We start from the raw sequence: 26669 nt of genomic DNA on the forward strand, positions 1-26669 counted from the left end.
ACATCACTGTCTTACCTACGAAAAGTGCAGTGCTTGTGGTTTGGATAGGATGTGCTCCCTTTATTTAGACTGATAATGCCTGATTAACATTTACCATGCTGCATTAATTTTAAGCGGCACGGTATTAAATTAAAGTCATTATTTGGCTACATTATCTGAAGGCTGAAGAATTTCAAGCCCTCTACCATAAAAGTCATAATTTTCATCTGGTGTGTACTGTAAGAGTTTGTGGGGGTTGCGGCGGTGTGGGGTTTCATGTAAGTAATGTGGGTTGTTAGACATCTCCATTTTCACAAAGGATTTTTTTCCTCTTCATAATGCTATAGTAATGGTACACAGGTCTTCTGCACATCTAACAGTATAATTACAAAACCAATTGACTGAGAATAATTTGCCCTAATTGCCGAGCCAATAAACAGGCAAACTGAGCGAGTGATTTAATGGGGGAGGGTTTCTGTTGCCTCATGAGTGGCCCAAATGAGTTTAACTAGTGCCAAGTGCACCCACAGGATGACAAGTCTCCTGCACATATGAAAGTGCATTCGCTTTGATTTCCCCTGATTCTCAACTTCCAAATAAAAGCTCAAAGAGGTGTGACTGAGGCCGAGTCTGGGGCCTAACCTGCCCCGGCCCAACCCGGCCCAACCCGTCCCGGCCCCGGCTGGGTGGTCAGCACCCGGCCACTGCTTTATATGTGATATATCTTACATAAACACTTGTCTGTGATTGTGCTGTGCTATCTCCTGCTGACTCATGTATTAGATTAAGGCGTCGTTTGCTCATTGACGAACAGCTTCACTCCATGAGATCTTTTAATCTGCGCTCATATGAAATGCAACATTTCACTGCAGGAGTTAGAACACTGCGGGTGGGCGATGTCTCAGACTTTAATTGAATAACCGAAAGAATAAATAGGCTTGCCTTATTATGTTTACAAGTGATGACTTGATCGTAAATTTAAATTAATGATAATATTTTCCTCTATCAATGAATGCTTATTATTTACGCTTGTGTTGACGTTAAGGAAGCGTGCGTGTTCCCGGTGTCAACCAGATGGTGTCGCTGTGGAGCCCGGCTGTAGGAAGTGGGAGCAAAACGCAGTGCTGTCCTAAATAATTACATCTCTACCTAAGAGCACAAACAGAGCTCACTGGAGCTCTAAAGACTCAGCACGACCAAATCTTAAATGAAAAGTGGTAGTTCAATTTATGATAGTTCTGAATAATGTGTTTAACAAAAAGCTACAAAGAAAGAAAGTTCATTTTTAAAGGTTTCTACATATTGTATTGACAATAACAATTTTAAGAACAATGTGATATTTTAAAATAATAACAACAACACAATGTTAAAATAACAATTATACACTGTAATTTATCATTTTAGTCCTAACTTTTTATTGTTCATTTTGTTCATTTCATTTTCATCTTCTTTTTGTTGACATTCTGCATTTACAGTTTAGATGAGGCACAGTTATGTCCAGTGAACTTTACAAACAGAAGATGCAGTTTCAAACACCAATAATCAGTTATGGGATCTTGCTTTTTAGAAATACATTGTCTTATTTTATATGGTTTAGCACTGAAAATCTGTATTTGTATTGTTTGTAATTCCCTTTCATTTTGATTTTAAAATCAAGTTGTATGCCAGTGTTGTAAAGAAAGCTCAGACTTTGAATGACATTATGTACATTGTTACTAATTCCTTCTTTTCACCTCAGAAACATTCAAACTAAAAGCTTTTTTACACTGCTAATGCAAATGCATGTGTGAGAAATGTGAGAGCTGCGATTTCCTACTGTGTTGCTACACATAAGCATGTTGTGCAATTTCACTCCCCTTGGCAATACTCTGCCGTCATGGAAACCACCAGCTCAGCACATTACACCGCCCAATAAACCGTTATGTTTCTAACCACAGAAATGGATGGACAGGCTCTTTGGGTGTTGGGAGACGAAAGTGATCACATTCCTTCTGCTCCAGATTGCAGGGACTCTCAGAAGTCCCACGGAAGGTGGGAAGAGTAAAAAGCCAAAGTCTTCTCCCTCACTGCACTCGTGAGCTTTTCTGAACATGAGAGACCGAGTTGGGTTTCCCACACTAACGCAGCCCAGGCAGGCGGCCCAGGCAGGCGGCCCACCCTCCACAGCCTGCCGCTCAAACGGTGTGGGTACAGCTGCGTGTTTGTGCTGCCTAAAAAACTCTTTTCAGGAAATGACATTTCCTACAAACACTTTCCTGGAGAGGGGAGTGATTAAGGAGAGAGAGAGAGAGAGAGAGAGAGAGAGAGAGAGAGAGAGAGAGAGAGAGAGCGAGAGAGAGGCAGAGGGGTGTTTCTAAGTGGGAACAGAGCGTGCACTGTTCCATGCTGAACACACATCCACAGACACGGTGGGACGGAGAAAGGGCAAGAAAATAGGGGCGTAAAACTCAGACACTTTTTTGTTCTGGTTGTTTAGCTGGGTGTATGGAGCATTTGGGGCCGCAACATGAAGCTCTCCTCTGTGGTGATAGTTCTCCTGACTAGGGCCTTCTTCGGAGGTAAGCTTGTCTATTTGCCTTTTGCCCTTACGATGCACAAAGGAAAAGGTGCTTCAGAGGAACTTTTAGCGAGTACCTAGCTAAAGCTGGGTAGAGGAAAACCACAGCAGGTATGAGAAGATGCAGCAAACTTTAATGTTGGAACTTTGTGAAACTTTTGTGTAACATCAGCAGGATAAAGTCACTTTCAAAGAGCATCTTAGTTGCGTTGATGCATTATAATGGTGTTGCTGAGACACCCTACAGCTACAATCTTTTTTTGTTTTACTAAAACCACATAAATAAAGTCATCGAATAATATTTTTTAATTATGATATTTCTATTCCACTGAGTATACATTATAATATAATACAAAGTCCCACAGTTTCTAGGGCATTCAGAAAGTTAGCTGACAGATACCCTCAGGGGGATCCAATCAAAAATATTCCCATCATGTGTGGCATGGGGCCCATTGTTTATGATGAAATGGTGTGTTGTGGCTTTTGTATTGAAAACACTGCCATGGTTAACCAATTACAGAACTCGGTAATCGGGACCAAACACAAGTGTAACAAAGACTTCTACCAGCTGGATCCAATCTTCTTGTCACGTTTCCCGCTCTCATTTCTGGTTCAAGAAGGCACACAAATCCTTTCCACCTGTAGTTTTTACTGTCTGCATGTTGAGCCTGGCCTTACCCAGACATTGCGTGCCTACTGGCAACCATGGCCTAGCGATGCACCAGATTTTTTCTTTGGTTGTCATAACAATGTTCTCTGGAGTCAGAACACATGTTTCAGTATCAGTGCACATTTTTTTTTCTGTTTGTGGTTCTCAGGAACATTTTTTTCAGTCATGATAAGGTTGAAGAGTACAGTGTCTAGCTAGAGTGGTACAATAACAGAATGTCAAAATGTTTAAATATTTAAGAGAGCAACACATTCCCATGCCGGTGTGCATTTCTTAATGAAAGAAAGTTAATCTTTGCCTTTCTATAATATATTTTATTTCAATACCTCACAGACAACATTTAAAGCCAGTCTATTCTATGTCAGTACACCTAAATAAATGCTTTTGTGTCCCTTTCTGCTTTCCTCATCCCACCTCTTCACCCAGAAGACCCGACTGAAGCCTTGAACGTTACGGTCACCCCAGGACCAGTCAGTATGTGTCTGGAAGGTGAGAACATCACCGTGTCGTGCCTGGTGTCTCAGAAGAAGAGAAGCAGCAGTGTCCTCGTCCTGCGCTGGCTCTACTTCCCTACACCCGACGATGAGCACCTGGTGGTCAAGATGAACTTCAAGAAGGCCAAATACTACGGGAACTACAGTCGTAGTTTTGCCCAGACTAAGTTCCAGCTCTGGGAGGAGGTGGAAGGGCAGATTTATCATCTGCTGATCCAGAACGTGTCCAGGGAAGACAGAGGCAACTACACTTGCAAAGTGCAAGAGATACGCAGACACAGGAACAGGTGGAGAAGTTCCTCAAACGGAACAGGCTCCATGGAGTTACGAGGTAACAACAGCCGTTGCTTTTATAACGCCCTTCATGAGTACAAGAACAGGTGTCAAAAGAAAACATTAAACAATCATGAAGGCTCTGCAACCTAAGAAGTTCACGGGCACTTCAAATCTTCAGCTTGGTCCAGTGCCTCAAAACCCTTTCCAGGGAAAACTGTGGTTGTGTTGGAGAGGTGAAAATATCATAGTCAGAAATGGTGAGGGCTAACCACACAGTAGCTGTTTCTTTCAGCCTACCAACCCTGCAGCCTAAAGAAGGACTGCAGCAGCAGATTATTCAAAAGTATTTACAAATTTTTATGGTCATACATCTGCTTTAGTTCACAGATCAAATGATAATTCAGGATTGCCAGCACCAGTATCAGGGACACCCTGCAGTAACCTTTTGCAGACAAAAGACAAAAAAAGAAGTATAAATTCCCCCATAAGGTCCTACCTCGCAGTCAGTCTGAGCGTATAAGCATTGGACGTCCACCCTCTGTGCATATATATCATTTCTACTAGAAATGTGTTTGGGGCCAACACAAACAGACCACGAGGCCGTAAACGTGAGGAACCTCGGCATGCTGGGAGGACAGATCAGGGAAGATTGGCCTGTGTGTAACAAAAAAAAAACGTTTACTCTGGCTGCTTTAGGAATTTTCCTATGCTGTTCAGAGAGTGAGAAGGCCCATATGCTTTACAATACCCTGGATAAACCCGCTAGCTGATGCAAGGCAATCACTAAAGCCTCATGAGATGATCAAGAATAAAAAATATGTCCAACATATTTGACCTGAATGTCACGTAGATGGCATAATCACTCAAAAGTGAAACCTACTGTGCTTTGTAAAGCCTCCTGGAAGAAATGTCTTTTGTATACAAATGGAATCGGTACTTTTCCTCATGTTGTGCACTTCTGATTTGTAGTTTTGTGGTTCATTCATACCATGTTGCATGCAAACAGCAGAGAGCTCATGAGTTAAAGGATGTGGGTTTGCCTGTATTATTAAATAACCACATCTACACCCTTCTCCACGAGGCCAAAACAGAGAAAACTGAATGAGAGTGTAAACAACAAAGAGGTAATAAAGAAGGAAGAGGACGTTGTGTTTCTCCCAGGGCAGCGACAGACACACAACAACATCCACCAGCTGAGGTCCAATCCAGCTCCAGAGTTTAGACTAACCACCCTGTTGCCACCAGCTGAGTCCACTTAGTTCAGGAACAGTCGCAGCACACAAACAAATCCTGTTCCCACGGGCCACAGTGATACCTCTTTACGTCCGAGTCCACCTTTTTAAAGATTACACTCTTATTACCATTCTGCAAAGCTAGCGGAAAAACAACTTTAGCTCTGCAAAGTGGCAGACTTTAGAGAGGTTGCTCTGCAAACAGCAAATGCAGATCAGATGTGAGGTCGTATACCTGCTCGAATGGAGCCGGTTCTTGAAGGCAGTCTGGTCGTCAGTGGGGCTAGCGCTGGTGCTAATGAAGAGCATGTGTGCTCTGGTGATGTACAGACCCATACCAGAGCACAGGTCTGGGAAAGTGTCTCACTCTCCTACGCCGTATACTTTTTTGCTGTCTTGGCACATTAGAGTCTACTTCATTAATCACTGATTCTTATTATAATATTACATATTCTAATCTGTTCTTAGTTTTGGCTTTCACTAATGACTGCATGTAAGTAGAGAGCCTCCAGTAAAGGTTGTTGCTTCTGTGATAACAGTCTGTTTAGCAGTGAACTGAACATCTGCAGGCAATTTTCTCTGACCTCAAAGAATAATCGGATTGGAAAAGGCCAGTCGAAGTTTGATGGACAACCCACCACCACCACCACCACCAACCCTTTGAGGAATAGCCCTCTCCCTTATCCATATGACTGCTTTAACTTTTTACCAGGATCTCACAGCTAAAATGTGACATTATAAAAGTAAACCAAATGAAAAGGCGAAACTGTAATAGAATTTTGTCCCTGTGAAATTCCCTAATGCTGCCCTAATGTGTTAATATCTATTTATTACTCCTTCTATGATGCTGATTTATGAATGGCCCATTTTCGGGGCCAAAGGCTAAGTGTGTTGTGAGACTTCTAAAGCAGCGTCCTCTGTCTCTCTAAATGTCCTTGACCCTGTCTCATTGAAGCTTCATCAAACACAGACCCTCACCAAGCCAGTATTCTATATATTATGCATGGACAATAAAAACAACAGCAGAATGCCAACTTATGTAGTGAACCGAACAAAATATTGTTGGATACATGCATATAAAGGACATGTACAAATGTTTTGCAGTGTTCAGGATGCATGCAGAGACATTCAGCAATGTAAAAAATATATATTCCCAAGATGCATAAATATCAAATTGTTTCAGTCTAAATGGCAGTTTGTGCTTGGATTGTGGGTTTAGCGTGTTGCGTGTGATCTGGTGTTTAAGCATGCTGGTGCACTATTCACTGCTCTGCAAATTATTATTGAAAACGTGTAGCTAAAATACTGCAGTCTGTTGTGAGAGACCCTTGTATTTTATTGCACATAGGAGGCCGCTTTAAGAGTTTAAGTCTGTAAAAATCACTTTCACTGAAGTCTGTGAGATATAACTCTCTATGTGCTTATTAACCCATTTCTCCCTTTATGATTCCAGTGCACTACACTGCAGCCTCGGAGAACACTGATAATATATGGCGCTTGTTTCAAGGTAGCGTGTGGTTTTTTAATTCAAATTAACAGGGATACAGTAAATACACAGATTATGCCGTACCAGTTTATATGTCTCCAGTATCAGAAAGTACTGCAGAGCTACAAAAGAAAAGTTCAGATTTAACATTCCCCATAAGCAGATCTTCTCTGGCTCATTCCTTTGGCCAACCCTTCCCCATGAGTGTTCTCCACCCTCACATGAAAGCAAAGTTTCACTGCAGTACAACGGGAGTTCCTCTCCCATCCAACAATAGCACAGTGATGCAGTCAGAAATCCTAGAGTAGATTAATAATATGCAAAAACAAAATATATCAGATTTGTTTAGACATAGTACACAGAGTTTTGCTAGAAAATACGAGTGATGCAGAAAATGTGATTTGTTTTTGTATTATGTCTTTGCTAGTGCCCCACACTGACACCACACCCCCACACTGACTCCACACCGACTCCACACCCCCACACTGACACCACAGCCTCACATTGACTCCACACCCCCACCACACCCCCACAGGCCCACACTGACTCCACACCCCACACTGATTCCACACCCCCGCACTGATTCCACACCCCCGCACTGACACCACAGCCCCACACTGACTCCACACCCCACACTGACTCCACACCCCACACTGACTCCTCTTTTCTTCAATGGCCTTTCAGATCTTTATCTGTGTGCAGTGCTGATCTGCTCAGTAGGTCTCCTGTGTATGCTGTTCTTCACCCTGACAATCACGTGTCAGTATATACAACGCAAGCACAGGCTAAAAGGTGACGAGCTTTCTGTTTTATGACATAAGCAGCCACATCATCTCAGCTTAGCTTGTAAATCTGTGTAAAATTGAATAGCTATACAATTTATTTCTGTATTTGCAAATATCTAATTTTACATGAAATCACATTTGACATTTTTTGTATCGTTCTAGCCAGCTACTATTTGGTGAAGTGTCCTGAAAGCAGGTAAGCTCTCTACACCGGGCTGGATACTTTGCTGTCTATGAGACAATGATTTCTTGTTCTTAGATTTTGTTCCTACCTATGAATGTAGTTCAGGGGAGACAGTGACCAGTGTGGCCAGTTCCTCTCCTGGTACACACAGGAAAGAGAAACGTCTCAAAGCTCCGCCCAAAGACGTCACCCCACAACCACCACGGATCCCAGTGAAAGGTAAGAGTCTTTGGTCTGACCCTCACAGGAACAAATTGAAAGTGCTAAACTCCAGGTGTAAGAATGATTAACTCATTAAACTCTGCCCTAATGATCCTATGTCTGCTCTTTTCTTCAGTTCTACTTTACCACAATATACACTAATTGCTTTTTATGTTATTGAATCAGTAATTTTAGAAATCACAATTAGATAATCATAAGTAATCACAAGTAGATACGTAGATAGATTTAATCAGCAGATAACTTTATCAGAGATAGTTATGTAATTGTATTAAAGGGTTTGGTTAAGATGGCTTAGATCAAATCTTGGGACACAAGTAGATGATAACAAAGTAACATACCAAAACTTTGAACTATTCAAATGGCACATCTCGAATAGGCACAGGATACACTGAATTAGCCAATATTGATTCTAATCTTTCAGTTTTCATTGAATATGTGTATGATAATGTAATCTCACTTGTTTGGAACATTGTGTTTCTTTTACAGCTCCCGTGCCACGTAAGCCACGTAGGACCAAACTTTTAAAAGTCCAACCTAGAAAATCACAAATGGTAGGAATCATTTAATTTTATTTATAACAGTCAATTTCTAGAATAATTAAGGTAATTAAGCAATTGTAATATAATTTCAGAACTGTCAAATACAATCTATTCTAGGCTGATGCTCGATTTAATAATTAATGTGGGTAATCTTGTTTCTTGGAGATTGTATAACGTTTGCATTCTAAAAACCGTCCTGTGCTTTATTTAATCTTTTTGCCAACTTAGTAATTATTTGCTAGAAATATGCAATGGGGAAATTATTATTTTTTTGATACAGCAATGTTTGCTGAATATATTGCTATATCATTTGCCATTTATGAGACTTCTAATTGTATTTACCTTTATTGCTTTTTGAAGCTCAAGTATTTATTCAATAATCTTGATTCTCATTACATTACCTTATATTGAAATTAAAAACATTTTAAACATAGTGTGATACTCAACCCCATCTTACAGAATGGCTCTTTGGAATAATAATCTGACTGACCAGACTGCACTTAAATTTGATTCACATGATGCTGAAATTTATATATGAATGCTATTCACTCAGTGCATGCAACTGAGTGAAAGGGATTACAGAGAATTACAGTAAACCGACAATTAAAGGTGTTTTTTTTAGATGTATTTAAGTACTTCTAAGAAAACCTATTTCTCAATATGACAAACTGATCAAACTGTATCACATGGAATCTGAGGTAAAACCTTTTAACGTATTCGGACACAAGAAACTTTTTTTTTTCTCCAAAGAAACCAATTCTAAAACTGGATCTGTAATTCCCTGTTGATTCAGCCATGCATTCCTACGTTAGCGACTCCATCTTCAGACCTCTGACCACTGACGGTCTTTGGTATTCTGAAACACTGTTTTCTCTTCTCTGCCCATCCTGCCTTGCAGCCGAGGGTGGCGGACGACAGCCTGACATACGCAGAGCTGGAGCTGGTCAAACCGCTGCCCGAAGCTAAAAGCAGCAACTCGGGGAGCACACAGCTAGAAGCCAACGCACACTGCACAGGAACTGTATACGCCCAGATTCTCTTTGTAGAAAAGCAAGTGTGAACCCAGCTTTGAATTTTAATTATTTATGTTACCTTTTTTGATTTTTTGTATTATTTGTAGTATAGAGGTACTAGTCCAGTATCTGGCGTTTTACCTTTTTTACCTTGGCATATCAAATATTGTGCCTGTGATATATAGGCTATATATTTTTAAAACAAGAATCATTGTACATCAAGTCTTTTATTTATATTCCCATTCGCATTCAATTACACAAGAAAGACCAAAACATCATTTCGAGCCCCCAAAACTGACTGCTGCAGTTGGCAGGCTGGTTTTTAGTACCTAAACCAAAATAACATCGTAAATAAAAATGCAACCACCAAAGTTTACGTTGTGCCCATTTGCCGTGCTCTGTTAGAAGCTCCAAGCTGCTCCTGGAGCGCTGATGGCCTGGTGGTGGGGAAAGGTCAAACGTAAAGGGCTGTGAGGGCAGTGTGTACTGCCGCTGCTGGACAGCATGAACAAAGCCCCATGTCTCTGTTTATTCTCAGGTCTGTTATAATCCTCTCTGAGCTGAGAAGTGCGTCTTCCTCCATTTCCCCCACATGCCTCAAAGTCAGTGACTGTGATGAACCCTCTAATGGTTACATTTATTAAAATTATACTAATTGTAATCATGCTTAATAATTAGCTTTACAGTGCATTATAATTGGGTTAGGCTACAAGATGGTTCTGCCTAGGTGCGATAATTTATTTGATTTAATTATTCAGAAGAGCCCAAATGGTTTGACATTTAATATCATAAAACCACTGACGTATTAAACCTGAGATAGCCATTGTCTTTTGAGAAGGTCATTTGCCTCTCTCCACGAGATAGATGATGATTATTTTCCAGTCTATTAAGCGCCTGTACTTAGCACAATTAGCCACTCACACAAAGGTTAAAGAGAGCAACCCCCCTCTTCACTGTGGCCACTGTGCGTATTAGCAAGCAGCTGCAGAGAGAGAGAGAGAGAGAGAGAGAGAGAAAGAGAAAGAAAGAAAGAAAGAGAGAGAGAGAGAGAGACCATTAGCTTTAACCACAAAGTAAACACACACTCCATTGACTCCGACTCCTTTCTTTACAACAATGATGACCTTGTGCTGTCCTGGGCGATTTTTCCCCCCTCCACAGGACCATGCAGAGTTTTGCAGTTTCTCTTCTGCTACAGGGTCTTTCTGACTTCTTGTTTTGCGTCTGGGCTCCAAGCAGGACCTACATGTCCTCTTTAGTTTCTCCATGCTCAAAAGCAGCAGAACAAAGCAGAGCTGAACCTCACGCACAGGGACCCACAACAGAGCAGACCACAACCTGGACAGGAGCCAGGACAGGCATGGAACTGCAGTCATCTGCATTCAGTTCTGTTTTGTTTTGAATAGCGTCGTCTTCCCAGTTCAAACCAGCTGCTAACGACATAGCATCTTTCTTTCTTTGCCTTTTTTAACGAACTAGAACTGTTGTGCGGTTCACAGGTGATTTCTAATATCAAATGAAACGTTATTTAATGCACCAACTTTGGTCTGCTGTGACATAAAACAGGTTGAACACAGCTTTCCTTATCTGCACATGCCAAGTCTACAATACCAACGAACCCGTGTTGGAGTAGTGCAGACGCAGCCTGTCTGATGTTATGTTCCCAACCTTATTCCACACAGTGGTTGAGCACCCTGCCCCCCCCCCCCCCCCACGTTTTCCTGAATGGCACAGCATTCTTAATGACAGCCATTAAGAGAATGCAATCTTGAAAGGCAGGGAGTAACGCAATAATTAACCCCGTCCTTAAGGGAGGCACTCGGAGCGTGGCCCGCTGGGAGCTCCTTCGCTCCCCAGGAACCCGGCCCCTCTCTGCCCTCTCCTGGGGCCCTGCGGAGGGAGCGGAGCATGCCTGGGGAGGCCGAGCTGGGGAATCCCAAGGCATGGCATGACCGGCCCTGGTCTCCGAGCACACAGCAACACATCAAGGTGTGATGGTGGGGGTGAGGGTGGGGGGTGGATGGCAGGCAACAAATGAAGCACAAAATGGTTAGATGGAGCGATTAGCTTTTACCATCACACTTAGATTCATTCAGTTAAAGTTAAATGAAATCTTACCTGCTCCCTGCGGCTTCCTGCGCTCTGTTGACATCTTAGATGTTACCTGCACAGCACAAAAGCAACTCATGGAACAATATGATGCAAACTACTGGCAGGTTCATGTAGACTCCTATTTTTGCATGAAGTACATGTCATGTCTTAGTAAACCACTACAGTCATAGGTATGCATATTTGGGATACCTTGAACGCTTATAGTAATAAATAGACATTGTTTTTTGATGATTTTACAAAATGTGGATATGTGATGTTTATAAATGTTACTCACACAGCTTGATGTGGTGAGTTAATGATGGGCTGAGGTTGGTTGTGGTGTTGCTCAATACTTGTGGTTGTGGTTCTGAAAAAAAAGCTCTACTAGGGCTCACACAGCACAGACAGGTCGTCTCGTAGAGGCGATTAAATCCCAGACGACATAGTTTTTTTCTGAAGTTTGATGTCGCGCTGCTCACAAAACAGCACTGGCATAATGTTTACAGAAAGCATATTACTCTTGTAAAAATGCCTGTACAATTACAGTATGCATGATTCATGTGGGAGAGAAAATGCCACTTTGGATCGGTTCACTATGAAATGAACGATTCTGGAGCTCCTGTTTGCTCAGAATCGGACGTCTTTATACTTACCAAGAAGGCATTTCACGACCAAGATGATACATTTGTTTTAGTAGTCCTGTGACTATGGTTTAAAAAACCTCATAGAACCCAGTTCAATGTAAAGAGCAGTTTACACAACACAACGAAGCATCTCTCTCGGTGAAGCAGATTTTATTATGATCATTCTGTTTATCACCAGCTACAAAATGTGTCTCTGGTAAAAACACAGCATTACTGGACCGTTACTAAAAAGTAAACTGCAAACTAACAATTGTCTAGTGTGTTTATTTAAGTATGATAGGGCATTTCTCTGCAAATTACTGACAAATCCCTGTATGGGTAAACAGTCAGATAAGTGGGTCAATAATTTTATGTATATGGTTAGCAAAAGGGCTTGCTAGGCATGTATGTAAACCAAATTCCAAAAGGCCAGATTCTTTTCTGGTGGCGAAACTGTCTGGAGAAGGTTTATTCAGCCCTTCTCTTCCTCCGTGGCTCCAGGAAGATCAGCAGGGCCACCATGAGCGAAGACACATCAACCCACTTTCCTCAGTTTCAATTACAGATTACACTTCCCATACAAAAATCAGTGAGTGCACTTTCCAAGCAGTGCTGAAAAATATGAACTGTAAATGTAGGCAGCAGACCTTCCTAAGTAATGAATCCCAAGGATGCCCATCAAGTGGCATTAGGTTCTTCAAAGGGCCCTAGAACAGAACAGTGAGCAGAAGCCTGCTGCCCACGGACGGACATGCTCCCCAACAGCAGGAAGACATGGACTCATCAAACGTCACAGGAATAGAAGGATGAAAGAAAACACAACCTAAAGTTATAGGATAACGCGTGGCTGTCAGACAGCACTGAGCACCCAGCAGGACAATGTCTCAGACATAAGCATGAGCTGTCTCCTTGTCCTGGGAGACGGAGGAGGGGGAGACACACTCTGCAGAAAACTCATCTGACTGCAGACTGAATGAAAAAAAAAATCTAAAATAAATAAGCAGTTCTCTGTTTTTGGCTCAGGCCAGAAAGCCTCACTGAGTCCAAGAAAGTATGCGTCATTGATGGAGCCCCGCGGGCTCGGTGCGGGTTTGTGGAGTTAGAAGAGGTGCGGAGAGCTGTGAGATGGGGAGGTGAGCAGGCAGCTTTGCGGGACACAGCGCCACTGACGAGGGGCGGCAACCAGAGCCGGGCGGGGTGCTGGCCGGCCAGGACCCAGACCGAGGTTCAGGCTCACCGTCATACCTCACAGGTCCAGCTGAAAACCCTGCCCCAGGCATCACCTACCAGCAGTGTGCCATGATTCCTGCACACACACACACACACGGAAAGAGACCAACAGTGTAGGGAATTTCATTACACACACACACACACACACACACACACACACACACACACACACACACACACACACACACACACACACACAGTCAATAGAGGGAACTCGTGTGGTGCTTCGTCACTGTACTATTTTTTTTTTTTTTACACAATAATACAAACGGCACGGCCAGGTTAGTGCATTCACATTCCTCCCTGATGCCACTAAACACTGAGCTTCCCCTTGAAGACGAAACATTCACACACAGCTTGACGTCCTGTTAATCCAGGAGGTCACCCCCCCAATCCAGCCCCTAGTCTGGGCAAGACGCAGCCATACCTGGACACAGCCAGTGCCGTGATGGCGGGGTTTGTCCTGTAGCGCCGGCGGGAGATGGTCTGAGTCCGGTTCAGCTCCAGACCCAGGACCAGGTGCCTCTCCCACCGAGCGTCGGCCCGTTCTGAGAGACGTACACGACAAGAAGAGTGAGGAATGAGCCGCTGCTTTTATTAATGGTCAGCATGTTGTTAAATTGAGAAAAATACATCTAATATAAAGCCTTCACTGTTACAAAGAGTTCCCCCAATTTAATTTGTGCGTTGTGATACTTATATGCTCTGACGCTGTGCTGTAACCAATGTGCACCAAATTGGATTTGGGTATTATTGCTTTCTAAATTGCATGCCTACATCAGCGAAATTGCTCATCAGTGTTTACCGGCTGTATGTTTAATAACTTTGCCCCATAATTCCTTGTAGCTAGCCCTAATGCCTTGCATGCACAGTGCACAATTATGAACTTTTCCTCACATCCCCCCCCCCCCCCCCCCCCCCCCCAAGTCAAACTTCTGGTCTGGCCATGTGTTCCAACCATGACGCTTAAGAGACCATCCAGTATAACCAGATTTACAAACAACATCTGTGAAAGATTTCTTGTGTTTGGTTGCTGCTATTTCATTTCACACATTACTGGGATATTACAAAAAATAAAAAAAACTTTCACATCGCAGTGGGTTTCTTCCCCTCTCGATGACACACGAGGATTTTCTTCTATTGTTTTCATGGATGACCACATTAGATGCATCACAGAAGCTCCTGGTTGAAACGGTCATAGAGGCAGCCAATCTAACCCCTCGTGGCCAATGGCAGCTAAAGGGGAGAACGCAGGCTGGGCCACTGTTAAGGTGAAGTGTATTAGTGTTACCTGTGTCCCCTGCAGACGGCGATGCTGTACACCCCTGAGACTCCTCATGTCCAGGTAATTGTACCTTTGTATATTCAGTCTTCCATATCTGCAAGAGAGCCACACATAATGAAGAAAAAAAATCAAATGCAATAGAGGCTATAATCATAAATCACATCTGCGGGCCATTGATGTAGCACAGGTCCGTGTTCCAATTTGATGCCTAATTTAGAAACCATTTTGATTTAATAACCGCTCGTAGCTCATCTAAAGTGAGCATACGTTACTATCACTGGTTCCTTGGGAGTCCAGAGCCCAGCCGGGAGCCCTTTTTCAATACCACACTCATCAGATTTGAATATTTTGCAGCTGCATTACCTGACTATTAAACAGAAGAAAAAAACTAGCAGAAAGATTTATTACCTATATACAAGTCTTACTTGTTAAGAACTATTCTCATTTTAAAAACTCACAATGCGGCCCAAGCATTAATAAAGCGTAAAGCCGAAAAAGTGTGTACGTGTGATGTGTGTGTGGCCGTAGGTACGGGGCGCTCACCCTGACAATGCCGTCTGCGCAGCCTGTGACAATGACATTACGCGGGTCCCACTCATACTTCTGAGTGAAACAGCAGCAGAGCACGCTGCCCTCCACACCACAGGGGGCGCTCACGGACGCCAGCAGCTGCCCCTTCATCGTCCACAGATACAGATCCTTGCCTGCACACGACACGATCTCGCCCTGACAGAAAGGGGAAAATGTAAATACGCACCACTGCAGGGAAAGTCCTGAGGTTAAAAAGCAAACGCAGAGGAAGTATCATCTTTCAGTGTCAGGAATCCCCCCCCCGCTGTTGTTTTGAACTCTTGGAGATGTGAAACAGTGAGAGGAGAGGCTCTGGCTTCAGCCTAGGGGAGGATGAGGAGAATGTGACTGGGGCCTCTCCTTCCTCACTAGATTAGAACATTCTGGAACTGAGGGACTAGCAGCTGCCTGCGTGAGGTGCTGAGATACAGTGAGCAGCTCTGTGGCCAATCAGCACCGGAGCCACACACCCCACCGTGCCCAGAGGCGAGGGCCTGAGGGAACGCCAGAACACACCGAGACATGTGACGAAGACGTGGAGAGTGGGAGAACCTCGAGCCATGTGGGTCAACTCACGGTCAGATCGTTGATGGCCAGGGCGGACACACCGCAGCAGTGATCGGGGAGCTGGGTGATGTAGCTAAGCTCATCCAGGTCCCACAGGATGCACGTCTGGTCTTCAGACCCACTGATTATGACGCTGTGGGCCTCCGATGCCACCACGCAGGTCACTGTGTCCGTGTGGCCGTATAAGGCCTGTGAGAGAGACACGTGCAGCATGCGTTAACAAAACAGTCTAGAAACAAAATCCAAAATAACACCCCCCCCCACATTCCGTAACTTTTGAAACTGCTGTGTTTCTGTGGCTATGCTTTTGAGATCAACATGTCTTTAATGGCATGTCGGACCTGTCTGAGCTTCATGTGCTTGAGCTTGTCCTTGGTGATGGACACATCCCACACACACACCACCGTGCTGCTCCCAGCTGTGATGACTGTGTTACTGCTGGGACAGGAAGCACACACAGCCTCTCCCCAGTCCGCCAGGCCTTCCCACACTGCAAAGCTCTGAAACACACAAGACCAGCCACGATCAACCAACTACTACTGGAAAGAATGTGAGTGAGTGAGTGAGTGAGTGAGTGAGTGAGTGAATGAATAAATAAATGAACGAGTGAATAAACGAAACACCTTCTCTGTTGTGTAATTCCCAAACGAACATGTGTTGTCGTAGTAACCCCAACAGAAATATGTGTTCCAGTGAGGAGGCAGGAGCAACTTGTTCTTCTCCACCACCATCACCACCTCCTTCTCTCCACAGACAATATGGCCGACCGGGCCATGCATCAGTTCTGGCAAAAACCCAGCGAGAGGCACCATTAGACTCGCACCAGCTCAGCATAACGGCATACGGCAGATTATGTAATCAAAGCATCTCCTGACATCTATAATCTGCCCTCTACTCACTTTCCATTGAATTGGAAATTACACACTTAAAGATGCATCTAGCATGTAATTGACCAAGTACCATAAATGAAAATGACACCCTGAAATAGACCTGCTCTTCCCTCTTGATCAGACTGATGACGGAGTGAAATATAAGAAGAAGTGGAAGAAGGGAGTGGGGGGCAGAGAGAGAGAGAGAGAGAGAGAGAGAGAGAGAGAGAGAGAGAGAGAGAGAGAAGCAAATTTTCATCTCATTTTCCAAAGAGACCCTTTTGGGATATTCAGATTATTAAATAAGCCTCAGTGGCGGCATCATCATGATGCTCCTAACAAATACAACGAGCTGTTGCCCCTCTGCCTGAGAAAATGAGCCTGTGAACAGTCTAGCCAGCACCTTCACTGCAGCTCTGACTGCTCCCACTGGACATGGCCCCATCTTGTAAAAAAATAATTGAGGATGAGCTAAAATAATAAGGTGGCTAAGAATGATTAAATGCAGGTATTTCTCAAGCCGGAGGTCGCACGGCTTGCTCCTTCAGCTCTGGTCTGCTCGGAGAGCTGCTCCGCACCTTTCACAGGCTGGACGGAGGGCTTCAGCTTGTCCAGCCTGAAGAAGAAGGGGGTAACGTGATTGGCCCCGGACGTCTCCCTGCTTGTGGAGCTCTTGTGTGAGGCACGGCTGGGGTGAGGCTTTGGGAAGAGCTGCCAGAGAAACATTTGTTATGGTAATGACTGTTCTGTTTATCTAAAGGAAATAGCCCACAGCCACTTGAAACTTTGACAGACTGGTTATTACTCTTAACTGCATCACTTTCAAACGATATTACACTTAGGCCTTGTTTCCCCGAACATAATATCAGACTCAAATGATTATTAAAATTGTACAGAACATTTGTGTCCAGTGAGGAATCATCACTGACTGTATTTAAATCCATGGCTGGACCTTGGATTAGATTATACATTAGAGAGGTGGGAAGAGAACACATTTATTTAAAAACTGTGACACTGTGCATGTATATGTGTAAATGTGTGTGTGTGTGTGTGTATGTTTGCATTATATACATTTATCTTGCTGTTGCTCTTTAAGTGTTGGGTTAGGGACGCACCTGTTTAGGGATTTGACCAAAGTTGCTGATGTAGCCGAGGACCGTGCTCTTCTTCAGGGGGTTCTTCAAGCTCTCGGCGTCCTGCTTGTCCGGGTAGAAGTAAGGATGGAAGGTGTTGAGAGCTTCAACTGCAGGCTGACCCTGCTGCTTGTAGCCAAAGATCAGGTCGATCCACAGGTGGAGGTTTGCACTCACGTAGTCACTTTCCAGTGCCTGAGGAAAGGCCACACACAAAACCACAAACTACAACCAACAATAACTACACCCAGACTACACCCAGCCACAGCAAAGCTGCCATCAAAATCCCGCAGCGAAAACTCTGGCAGGCTAATGGTGTGCCCTTTGAGAAACTTCCGTTACAACTTTGAATGTGGTAAAGGTGTGAAATGCATAGTGGATGTTTACGTACACAGTGGATGTTTTAATACCGAGATGACTATAGAGGCAAGGCATTAACATGTTATTGCACTTGAAATGTGAATTGCCTTCAGAACATATTTAAAATGGTAGACAAAGTTAAGGGCTAAAGGCGGTCTTTGGGTGCGGTTCAGATTTGTTTATTTTCCTGTTTGCTTGGTGAAGCTCTGTTGAAATGGTCATAGGGGTCACGGCAGTCTCAATAAGACCATTCTTAACGGGGGAGGGGGAGACGAGCAATAGTAACCACCAACGCCACCAATAGGAGCTTTCAGTAGTGGAAGTTCCCTATATTGTCTTTAGTTCATTTGCATATGAAGGAAAATGAGCGGACAAAATAGCTCATTTTGTGTGAACTGGAAACGATACAAAAATATTGCTCAGTAGATTGGGAACTGATAAAGCCTGCTCCTTATACGCCTGCAGGCATAGCGCAGAGAGAAAGAGAGCATTCAGTCCAATAAGCAGCAGGCTACAGTAATGGAGTTATGAGAGAGTGCAGATATTGTGCTTGTGCTGAATTGGCCCTGTTATCATGTAATGACAATGGCGTTAAGTAGAGTAATGGCACTTCCTTGATGAACTCAACAAGTGCCTATTATCTCAGGCACAGCACAGACCAGACCTGCGCCAGAAGCCACTGCCAAATGGTTTCTTTCCAAATGCATCCAGCAGGCTACAAATGCCAAAAGGTGTTTATGCAGGATAGTATTGCCAAATGGTGACTTTATTTCTGTTAGTACTATGGTAGTGGTGGCAGCCTCGTGTGGGGGAAGAGAATGGGAAATGGCACTGGGGCGCTGAAGGGCTTGACAGCATCTGATATGCATTAGAGAGACTGACAGAGTGATTAGTGGGTTTTTGACCTCTCTCTGCATCCGGATGAACTCCTGTGGGTCTCCTTTGGCCCAGGGGGGCAAAACCACGTCACCTAAAGACGTCCCGTCCTGCATGCAGCCTGTGATACCAAGCAAAAAAATATAGTAATTTTAAGGGTGCTCAACTTTAAGCACAACTGCCACCACAGGAATGCTTCTATATATTTATTTTCTAACATGGCGCACAAGGAGACTAATGAAACTTAAGATCTGTCATCCTGCCCTTAATTAGGCCTCTAAAGTCAAATGCTCACCAAACTCAAAGTTGTTGGAATTGATGAGGAAGTCTGGCAGGTAGTAGAACTCTGGAATGAGCTCCCTCACGTCACTCATGTTGTCTCTGGAGGCGGAGTCCCACTCCTTCTGCACGCTGTGGAACATCCTCTCAGGAACGTCAAACGATCCGCCCTGCGTTCGCACGACAACAGTGCCATGTGGCCATTTACACGTGACCGCGTCGCTGTAGGCAAGACCCAGCCAGCTCAACCAGGACAGGAGACACCTCTGACTACAATGATTAGGGGCCCCATTCAAGACCACCATGGAAGAAAAACCACACCATATGAGAACAGGAGAGATGCAGTACTGGTGATCGCTTGCTTTTGCCTAGTTGAGACAGTTGCTTCAAAGTAAAGTGTCCAAATTCATCAGAACTGAGTGAGGTGCTTTACAGGTTTAATTCCTGATGGAAATCTTGGCCATATACATATGTAATTTTCCATAAAATGATGACGCTCATTGAATGAAAGTAATAGTGTACATAGCAAATGCAGTTAGTGCTCCAAATCCTGTTATGAATATTACTGTACAGCAGAAAGCGGCTCATGTGTAGAAAATATCATTGTGAGCATCATCCTAATATTTGTATTGTGTATTATTTGTACTGAATATTAAATGCATGGCATTTATTTTAATCAATTGATTCTCACTCTATAAATAAAATATTTTTAAAGACTGAAATGTGGTTTTGCTTGCCACTGATGTGAGAGAATTTATTTGCATACATATTACAATTTTCACTTTAATTCACTTTTGCAAAACAAAACAGTACTTGCAAATCCCAACAAGGCAAAAATAATGGTGTTTTTATTTAGTAAGACTATTTGCAAAATTACATTTTCTAAAAGAACCTCTGTCACGCCAGAGTTTCCATAGTGACGCACTGGATTCCGTGCTTTGTTTTTAAGAATGAAACAGCACGTGCTACAGTGCTTTTAACCAAGATGTGTAGATCGGCCATAAAGGTCAGAAACAATGAAGTAAAGGTTTCGACTGAATGAATCCCGAGAGGAGAGGCTCACCTGCAGAGCAATGAAGGTCTGGGAGAAAGGTTCCATCCTCACCAGGTAGGACGCCACGATGATGGCGGAGGAATAGTGTGTGCAGTAATGGCACCGCGCGGACAGATCCCCTGGAACGGACAGAACCACCACGTCCAACATGAGCGGGAAGGGCACACTCTCTCACAGTCGTGACTGGTGAACTTGCACTCGTTAAAATATATGAAGCTTAGCAAACAGTGATATACTTGTGTTAAGTCTCACCATCACTGCTGTCTACTTCATGGTAGCGCTCAATGAATTTCTCTCGACGTTTCTCAGTCTGAGCACCCATTGGTTTGGACAAATCCCTGAATGTAGCCGGGGACGATAAATCCAGCGTCTAATAAGCAATGGGAGAATCCAACAGTAGCAGAACGTTACTCTACAGTAACGTAATGTCCGACAGAGTTAAGACAGAGATGGAGTTAAAATGTGAACCTCAGATTCATAATCAGCAAGGATCCATGGGAATACCGGATACTGCATCAGATCATTGTATGTCCTTCCAGCAAGAGTGTTCAAATGCATGAGGTATTCAAAGTTACTCATTTCTCCCTTCTGTTAACAATAAGAAGAAACAATCAATGCACAGCAGTAACTCAACATAGAATAACGGCATGAAATCACTCCTGATTTTCACTTCACAAACGTGGCCTACATTGTTCTGAATGTGTTCACACACAGTACCTGCCACTTCATAAGAGCTGCTTTGTCAGGGGCCACCGTTCTCCTGTACAAAAGCAAAACGGTCAAGATGACTTAAAAAATCAAAATTGAGTACATCACATGATCACATGAGTACAGGCATTGGAATCAGACAACGATGTCACTATTTGAACAATCAAAAAGAATCTAGAATTCATTTAGAATTCTGCTTTAATGAGAAATTTCATAACAATTCTACTGTGGCGGCATGGCAACAGAGCACAGAACCCAAACCACTGAATGTTCAACGTAAAGGAGGTTCTGACTCTCGTCACACACAGAGCGGACCAGATAAAACACATCCATGCTCTCAGAGAGGTGAGCTTTCATATACACTGCTGAAAAAAATAAAGGGAACACTTGAACAACACAATATAACTCCAAGTCAACCACACTTCTGTGAAACCAACATGTTCAGTTAGGAAGCAACACTGATTGTGAATCAATTTCACCTGCTGTTGTGCAAATGGAATAGACAACAGGTAGAAATGAGAGGCAATTAGCAAGACCCCCCCCCCCATAAAGGAGTGGTCTGCAGGTGGGGACCACAGACCACTTCTCAGTACCTATGCTTTCTGGCTGATGTTTTGGTCACTTTTGAATGTTGGTGGTCCTTTCACACTCGTGGTAGCATGAGACGGACTCTACAACCCACACAAGTGGCTCAGGTAGTGCAGCTCATCCAGGATGGCACATCAATACGAGCTGTGGCAAGAAGGTTTGCTGTGTCTGTCAGCGTAGTGTCCAGAGGCTGGAGGCGCTACCAGGAGACAGGCCAGTACACCAGGAGACGTGGAGGAGGCCGTAGGAGGGCAACAACCCAGCAGCAGGACCGCTACCTCCGCCTTTGTGCAAGAAGGAACAGGAGGAGCACTGCCAGAGCCCTGCAAAATGATCTCCAGCAGGCCACAAATGTGCATGTGTCTGCACAAACGGTTAGAAATCGACTCCATGAGGATGGTATGAGGGCCTGACGTCCACAGATGGGGGTTGTGCTCACAGCCCAACACCGTGCAGGACGCTTGGCATTTGCCAGAGAACACCAGGATTGGCAAATTCGCCACTGGCGCCTTGTGCTCCTCACAGATGAAAGCAGGTTCACATTGAGCACGTGACAGATGTGACAGAGTCTGGAGACGCCGTGGAAAGCGATCTGCTGCCTGCAACATCCTTCAGCATGACCGGTTTGGCAGTGGGTCAGTAATGGTGTGGGGTGGCATTTCTTTGGAGGGCCGCATAGCCCTCCATGTGCTCACCAGAGGTAGCCTGACTGCCATTAGGTACCAAGATGAGATCCTCAGACCCCTTGTGAGACCATATGCTGATGCGGTTGGCCCTGGGTTCCTCCTAATGCAGGACAATGCTAGACCTCATGTGGCTGGAGTGTGTCAGCAGTTCCTGCAAGATGAAGGCATTGAAGCTATGGACTGGCCCGCCCGTTCCCCAGACCTGAATCCGATTGAGCACATCTGGGACATCATGTCTCGCTCCATCCACCAACGTCACATTGCACCACAGACTGTCCAGGAGTTGTCGTATGCTTTAGTCCAGGTCTGGGAGGAGATCCCTCAGGAGACCATCCGCCACCTCATCAGGAGCATGCCCAGGTGTTGTAGGGAGGTCATACAGGCACGTGGAGGCCACACACAATACTGAGCCTCATTTTGACTTGTTTTAAGGACATTACATCAAAGTTGGATCAGCCTGTAGTGTGTTTTTCCACTTTAATTTTGTGTGTGGCTCCAAATCCAGGCCTCCATTGGTTAATAAATTTGATTTCCATTGATGCTTTTTGTGTGATTTTGTTGTCAGCACATTCAACTTTGTACAGAACAAAGTATTCAATGAGAATATTTCATTCATTCAGATCTAGGATGTGTTATTTGAGTGTTCCCTTTATTTTTTTGAGCAGTGTATTTACCAGAATTTTGTTCTATGCAAATAGTGCCACCTATGGGTTTTTGGACATAACAGTCAGTTGGAAAGAGCTGGACAATTTTACTGACATTACTGCACAAAAGTTTCACACGAGGGTAAGAAATTAATTTCCCCAGTTGAAAACTGATTGAGTCCTATATAAATAAAAGGGCCTGACTAATTATATCATCCTTGTAATATCGCTAGCCCATAGGACGTCTAAGGACGTAATGCATTTTTACAGAAAAAATAGTAGTTAAACAGTTTGACTTTAACAGCCTGTGAACAAACACTCCTCCTCCACTTCTGAGGACAAACAAGGCAAACAGTTAATTGACAAAGAGTTATAGTTTAAAAACGTATTGTTGGGGTTGAAATGTGCTTTGACAGGATGCAAATCCAAATGATAGTTGCTATTGTTTTGTTTTGTTTGTCTTGTTTTGGGGGGATGGGGGTGCAAGTCAAAGGACAGTAAACACTCCACACCTCGGCCTGCGTTGCTTAGCAACAAAGTTAAACAGGACATAGCTTCCTTTACCCTCTCTGACATGGTTGAGTGAAGAGACAGTTTCAGTTTGTTTAAAGATTCTCTGCTCTGCGGGATTTATCAAGCTGGATTAGAACGTGCATTATAACCATATTTAAGTATTTCCTTTTTGGAATATGGCAGTTGGAACTGGGCTGAAGGCGTGAAGGACGGGAATGGCTGAATTACTGTGATACCAACCAGGATCAAGCCCAGTGACCATACCAGCTCTTGCCCCCAACACCCCATGAAGCCAGTAAGTACAAGCTGAAATATTGAATAGTAGGGTGAACACCGGTATGCCTGTAACAGTACAGCGTGAGCAGTCTTTTATAATAGAACCAGAAAGTACAGGAAATGTGTATGTAGTATTAACAACACGAGTAAATAAGAGAAAAGCTGCTTCTTTTTTAAGCTACAATGGCAAGTACATGGTGTGACGTCCGCTTAATCTGAGCAACAGCAGGAATCGGGCTTAAATCTAAATGGAACCGAACGTGAAGGGAATGGTACCAGATTACCCAAGAAAACTTCACCGCGTGTCCCCGAGTTCTAGATCTGCTTAGTGCCACGGCAGCAGTTACACTAAATACTGACTTTTGCCCGCAGAAGCCATTTTGTTCTGTGCGTATTCTCTGTGCTTTCTGTTTGGACCTTAATAAAGAAAGTGAGAGCAAGTGAATTTTCCTGTTATACTTAACCTATTGTATTTTCTTATCCATCTATCTAGATTGCTTCAAATGATCTTTCACAAAGAAATGTAATAGGTCCCATTATATTCCATTCATCACAAAAGTGTGCGAACATACAGAATGAAATTCAATATTCAGTTTGGGCGAATTCCCAAATCTTCTCAAAAATAACACATAATGATGAATCATTCCGATGGTCAGCCCCCCATAATTGTACATGTTTGGATGCAGAGGAGACGCACACCAAAACCTAATGGAAACAAGCTAAACCATATCAGCCTTGTACCTATATGCACTTGAATATGATTAATGAGTCGCAAAAAGGGCCTGAAGGCCTTACAATGCAGCCACTCTTCCTTCTTAATAGGGAGGTGTAAGGTGTGGGGTTTTAAATCACTTCCCCGAGTGTCATTTATCACAGCACTGATTTGACTCTATCCGCGCAGCCTGCGAAAGCCGCCCTGGATCAATCAACCAGGGCGCCTCACACCGGCGGAAGCCATTTGTTTTTTCTCCAAAATTTACATTCATTGCTCTTGTCCTCGGTGTTATCTGGTATTAGCTTCAATTAGAGCACTGTGTGATCCTAAGCGATCCCTTTAGGGTGGGATGGGTGAGTGAGCTGCGATGTAAACATTACACCCTGCTCGTTCCTCAGGAGACCCCACTCCCTCCTCTGAACCGCCCGGGGCGCTACACTAGCCCCGCACTCCTAGCCGAATAACTGGATTGTTTTATCATTAAGTTGTGCATGTTTAGTTAAAGATATTAGATCCTGCGATAACAATTACACAGATGAAGTTAAGACTTAATCAAGCCGATAGCGCTGAAAGAAAAGGTTTAACCGTTAACCCCTGTTCACGCAGCACCATGGCCAAAGGGAAGAAGTGTGGAACCAAGGGCAAAACGATCACCCTTAAAATGGCCAGGAGCGCCCTCAGGGTGACCCCAGAGGGAAAACGCCGTCTGGATCTCAGCAACATGGGCCTCGACACCTTTCCCAAGTGCCTCTTAAAGCTGCCCAGCATGGAGGAGTTGGACCTGAGCCGCAATCATCTGAGGAAGGTCCCGGACTTCATCGGGCGGCTGACCGGCGTGCGCTGGCTGGACCTCCACAGCAACCGAATCGAGCAGCTGCCCGGGAGCATCGGGCAGCTGGAAGCCCTGAGCCACCTCAACCTGTGCAACAACCGCCTGGACTCGTCCGGGCTCCCCGCCGACATCGGCCGCCTGAAGGGCCTGCAGACGCTCAACCTGGGCATGAACCGACTCACCGCTCTGCCCGCCACCATGGTCGCTCTGACCAACCTGAGAGAGCTGGGCCTGTTCGACAACCAGCTCGCCGCAATCCCAGAATGCATAGCTGCGCTGCCCAACCTGAAGAAACTCAACGCCAAGCGCAACCCCATGGCCTACGCGCAGGGGGACGCCACAGAAGCAAAAGCCAGCGAGGGACGGTACCTGGTGAGGGAGGAGGATCTGTGTAAGCTCTGTCTGGAGAAGTGCAAGCTAGAGAGAAAGAGGCTGAAAAGGAAGAAGCTTTCAGACCAGCCATGTGGGAGGAGTCATTTCTCAGGGCTGATCACACCAAACTCTGTGGCACAGATCAATCAAGAGCTGTGGCGCTAATCAAGTGCCTCGCCTCAGGGTGGTTAGAGGAGGAATGCCCAACCTGCTATAGAAATATAATTCATATGGACTTCTAGATTCAGATGATAGCCTGAAAGTACTGAGTGGTGTAACTTTATACATCCATTGTTTTATTTTTCTTGAAAGAAATTGAACACAAACCTAATAAAAATACATGTGATCTGCAATTAATGCCTATAGAAAATCACTGGGAATCAATGACTGTTGATGGCAACGATCTGCGCCAAAGCAACTGTTGTAAATGAGTAAAAAGAGAGCTTGCTCAGTCTTGCAGGTGTATTAGGAAGCCAGGCAAATAAATGTCTTGCGATGCCTTTTTCAGAGGTTTTTAGACCGTAGTCATCCATATGCAGCTTTAGGAGAGAGAACGCAGCTCTGAAACCACAGGAACCTCAGGGTTACTTACCTGACATTATGCACGGCCTCCATCACCCCTCGTCCCTTTAATGAAGGCACTACAGAGCACAACCTGGCGGAAGAAGACGAGAGAGATCAATCCGTCGTTGCCATGTCTAACCTTCCGTGCCCATCGACCAGCACACACACTCCCGGTTTCTACCTTTTAAAAGCCCCAGCGTGGTCTTTGTTGACAAACACTAGAAAGACCGAACTCCCGTTCCTCATGAAAATCTCGATGGCATTCTCCTAAACGAGAGCGAAAAACACAGACAGAAGCTGACGCCACACGCCTAAACTCATTTGCTCATGACATGAACACAAACGTACACACATCAGTGAAGCTCAGAGGGGTTCAAACGTGCGCTGCCAGAGACTG

The 26669-nt window shown here is 44.3% G+C and overlaps 3 protein-coding genes across 9 annotated transcripts in view; 2 read left to right on the top strand and 1 right to left on the bottom strand.

The window, feature by feature from the left end:
• Nucleotides 1-2168: 2168 nt before the first annotated feature.
• vstm4a (V-set and transmembrane domain containing 4a) lies at nt 2169-12262 on the top strand. Of its 2 annotated transcripts, none has more exons than XM_076974903.1 (8): nt 2169-2537; nt 3636-4031; nt 6662-6715; nt 7379-7486; nt 7642-7675; nt 7764-7882; nt 8372-8436; nt 9323-12262. In XM_076974903.1, exons 1-8 carry the CDS (start codon nt 2486-2488, stop codon nt 9482-9484), a joined length of 990 nt encoding a protein of 329 aa, XP_076831018.1. In that variant the 5' UTR covers nt 2169-2485; the 3' UTR covers nt 9485-12262. The 2 variants fall into 2 exon arrangements, with proteins under 2 accessions (XP_076831018.1, XP_076831017.1); XM_076974902.1 differs by having other exon boundaries at nt 2172-2537; nt 3633-4031.
• Nucleotides 12263-12305: 43 nt separating this feature from the next.
• wdfy4 (WDFY family member 4) overlaps nt 12306-26669 on the bottom strand; it is a 39225-nt gene continuing 24861 nt past the window's right edge. For all 4 annotated transcript variants that reach the window (XM_076974898.1, XM_076974896.1, XM_076974897.1 and 1 more), the window contains exons 46-62: nt 26454-26539; nt 26301-26363; nt 21092-21134; nt 20843-20962; nt 20627-20744; nt 20384-20493; nt 19337-19490; nt 19071-19162; nt 17788-18000; nt 17251-17383; nt 16427-16587; nt 16145-16303; nt 15813-15992; nt 15210-15392; nt 14673-14760; nt 13809-13929; nt 12306-13457 (exon numbers count right to left, since the gene is read on the bottom strand). In XM_076974898.1, the coding sequence (XP_076831013.1) occupies nt 13391-13457; nt 13809-13929; nt 14673-14760; nt 15210-15392; nt 15813-15992; nt 16145-16303; nt 16427-16587; nt 17251-17383; nt 17788-18000; nt 19071-19162; nt 19337-19490; nt 20384-20493; nt 20627-20744; nt 20843-20962; nt 21092-21134; nt 26301-26363; nt 26454-26539 (2091 nt within the window). In that variant the 3' untranslated portion in view covers nt 12306-13390. The remainder of the gene's footprint in view (nt 13458-13808; nt 13930-14672; nt 14761-15209; nt 15393-15812; nt 15993-16144; nt 16304-16426; nt 16588-17250; nt 17384-17787; nt 18001-19070; nt 19163-19336; nt 19491-20383; nt 20494-20626; nt 20745-20842; nt 20963-21091; nt 21135-26300; nt 26364-26453; nt 26540-26669) is intronic.
• lrrc18a (leucine rich repeat containing 18a) lies at nt 21405-26061 on the top strand. 3 transcript variants are annotated; one of them, XM_076974906.1, is made up of 3 exons: nt 21405-21427; nt 23697-23808; nt 25111-26061. In XM_076974906.1, exon 3 carries the CDS (start codon nt 25115-25117, stop codon nt 25871-25873), a length of 759 nt encoding a protein of 252 aa, XP_076831021.1. In that variant the 5' UTR covers nt 21405-21427; nt 23697-23808; nt 25111-25114; the 3' UTR covers nt 25874-26061. The 3 variants fall into 3 exon arrangements, with proteins under 3 accessions (XP_076831021.1, XP_076831020.1, XP_076831019.1); XM_076974905.1 differs by lacking the exon at nt 21405-21427 and adding an exon at nt 23048-23142; XM_076974904.1 differs by lacking the exon at nt 21405-21427 and having other exon boundaries at nt 23511-23808.

This window comes from Brachyhypopomus gauderio, chromosome 15 (assembly GCF_052324685.1).
Source record: "Brachyhypopomus gauderio isolate BG-103 chromosome 15, BGAUD_0.2, whole genome shotgun sequence".
NCBI lineage: Eukaryota > Metazoa > Chordata > Actinopteri > Gymnotiformes > Hypopomidae > Brachyhypopomus > Brachyhypopomus gauderio.

Coding starts and splice junctions, on each gene's coding strand:
- lrrc18a (XM_076974906.1), top strand. CDS start 25,115: ATGGCCAAAGGGAAGAAGTGTGGAACCAAGGGCAAAACGATCACCCTT.
- vstm4a (XM_076974902.1), top strand. CDS start 2,486: ATGAAGCTCTCCTCTGTGGTGATAGTTCTCCTGACTAGGGCCTTCTTC. Junction 6,716..7,378: donor TATATGGCGCTTGTTTCAAG/GTAGCGTGTGGT, acceptor ATGGCCTTTCAG/ATCTTTATCTGTGTGCAGTG. Junction 8,437..9,322: donor AACCTAGAAAATCACAAATG/GTAGGAATCATT, acceptor CCTGCCTTGCAG/CCGAGGGTGGCGGACGACAG.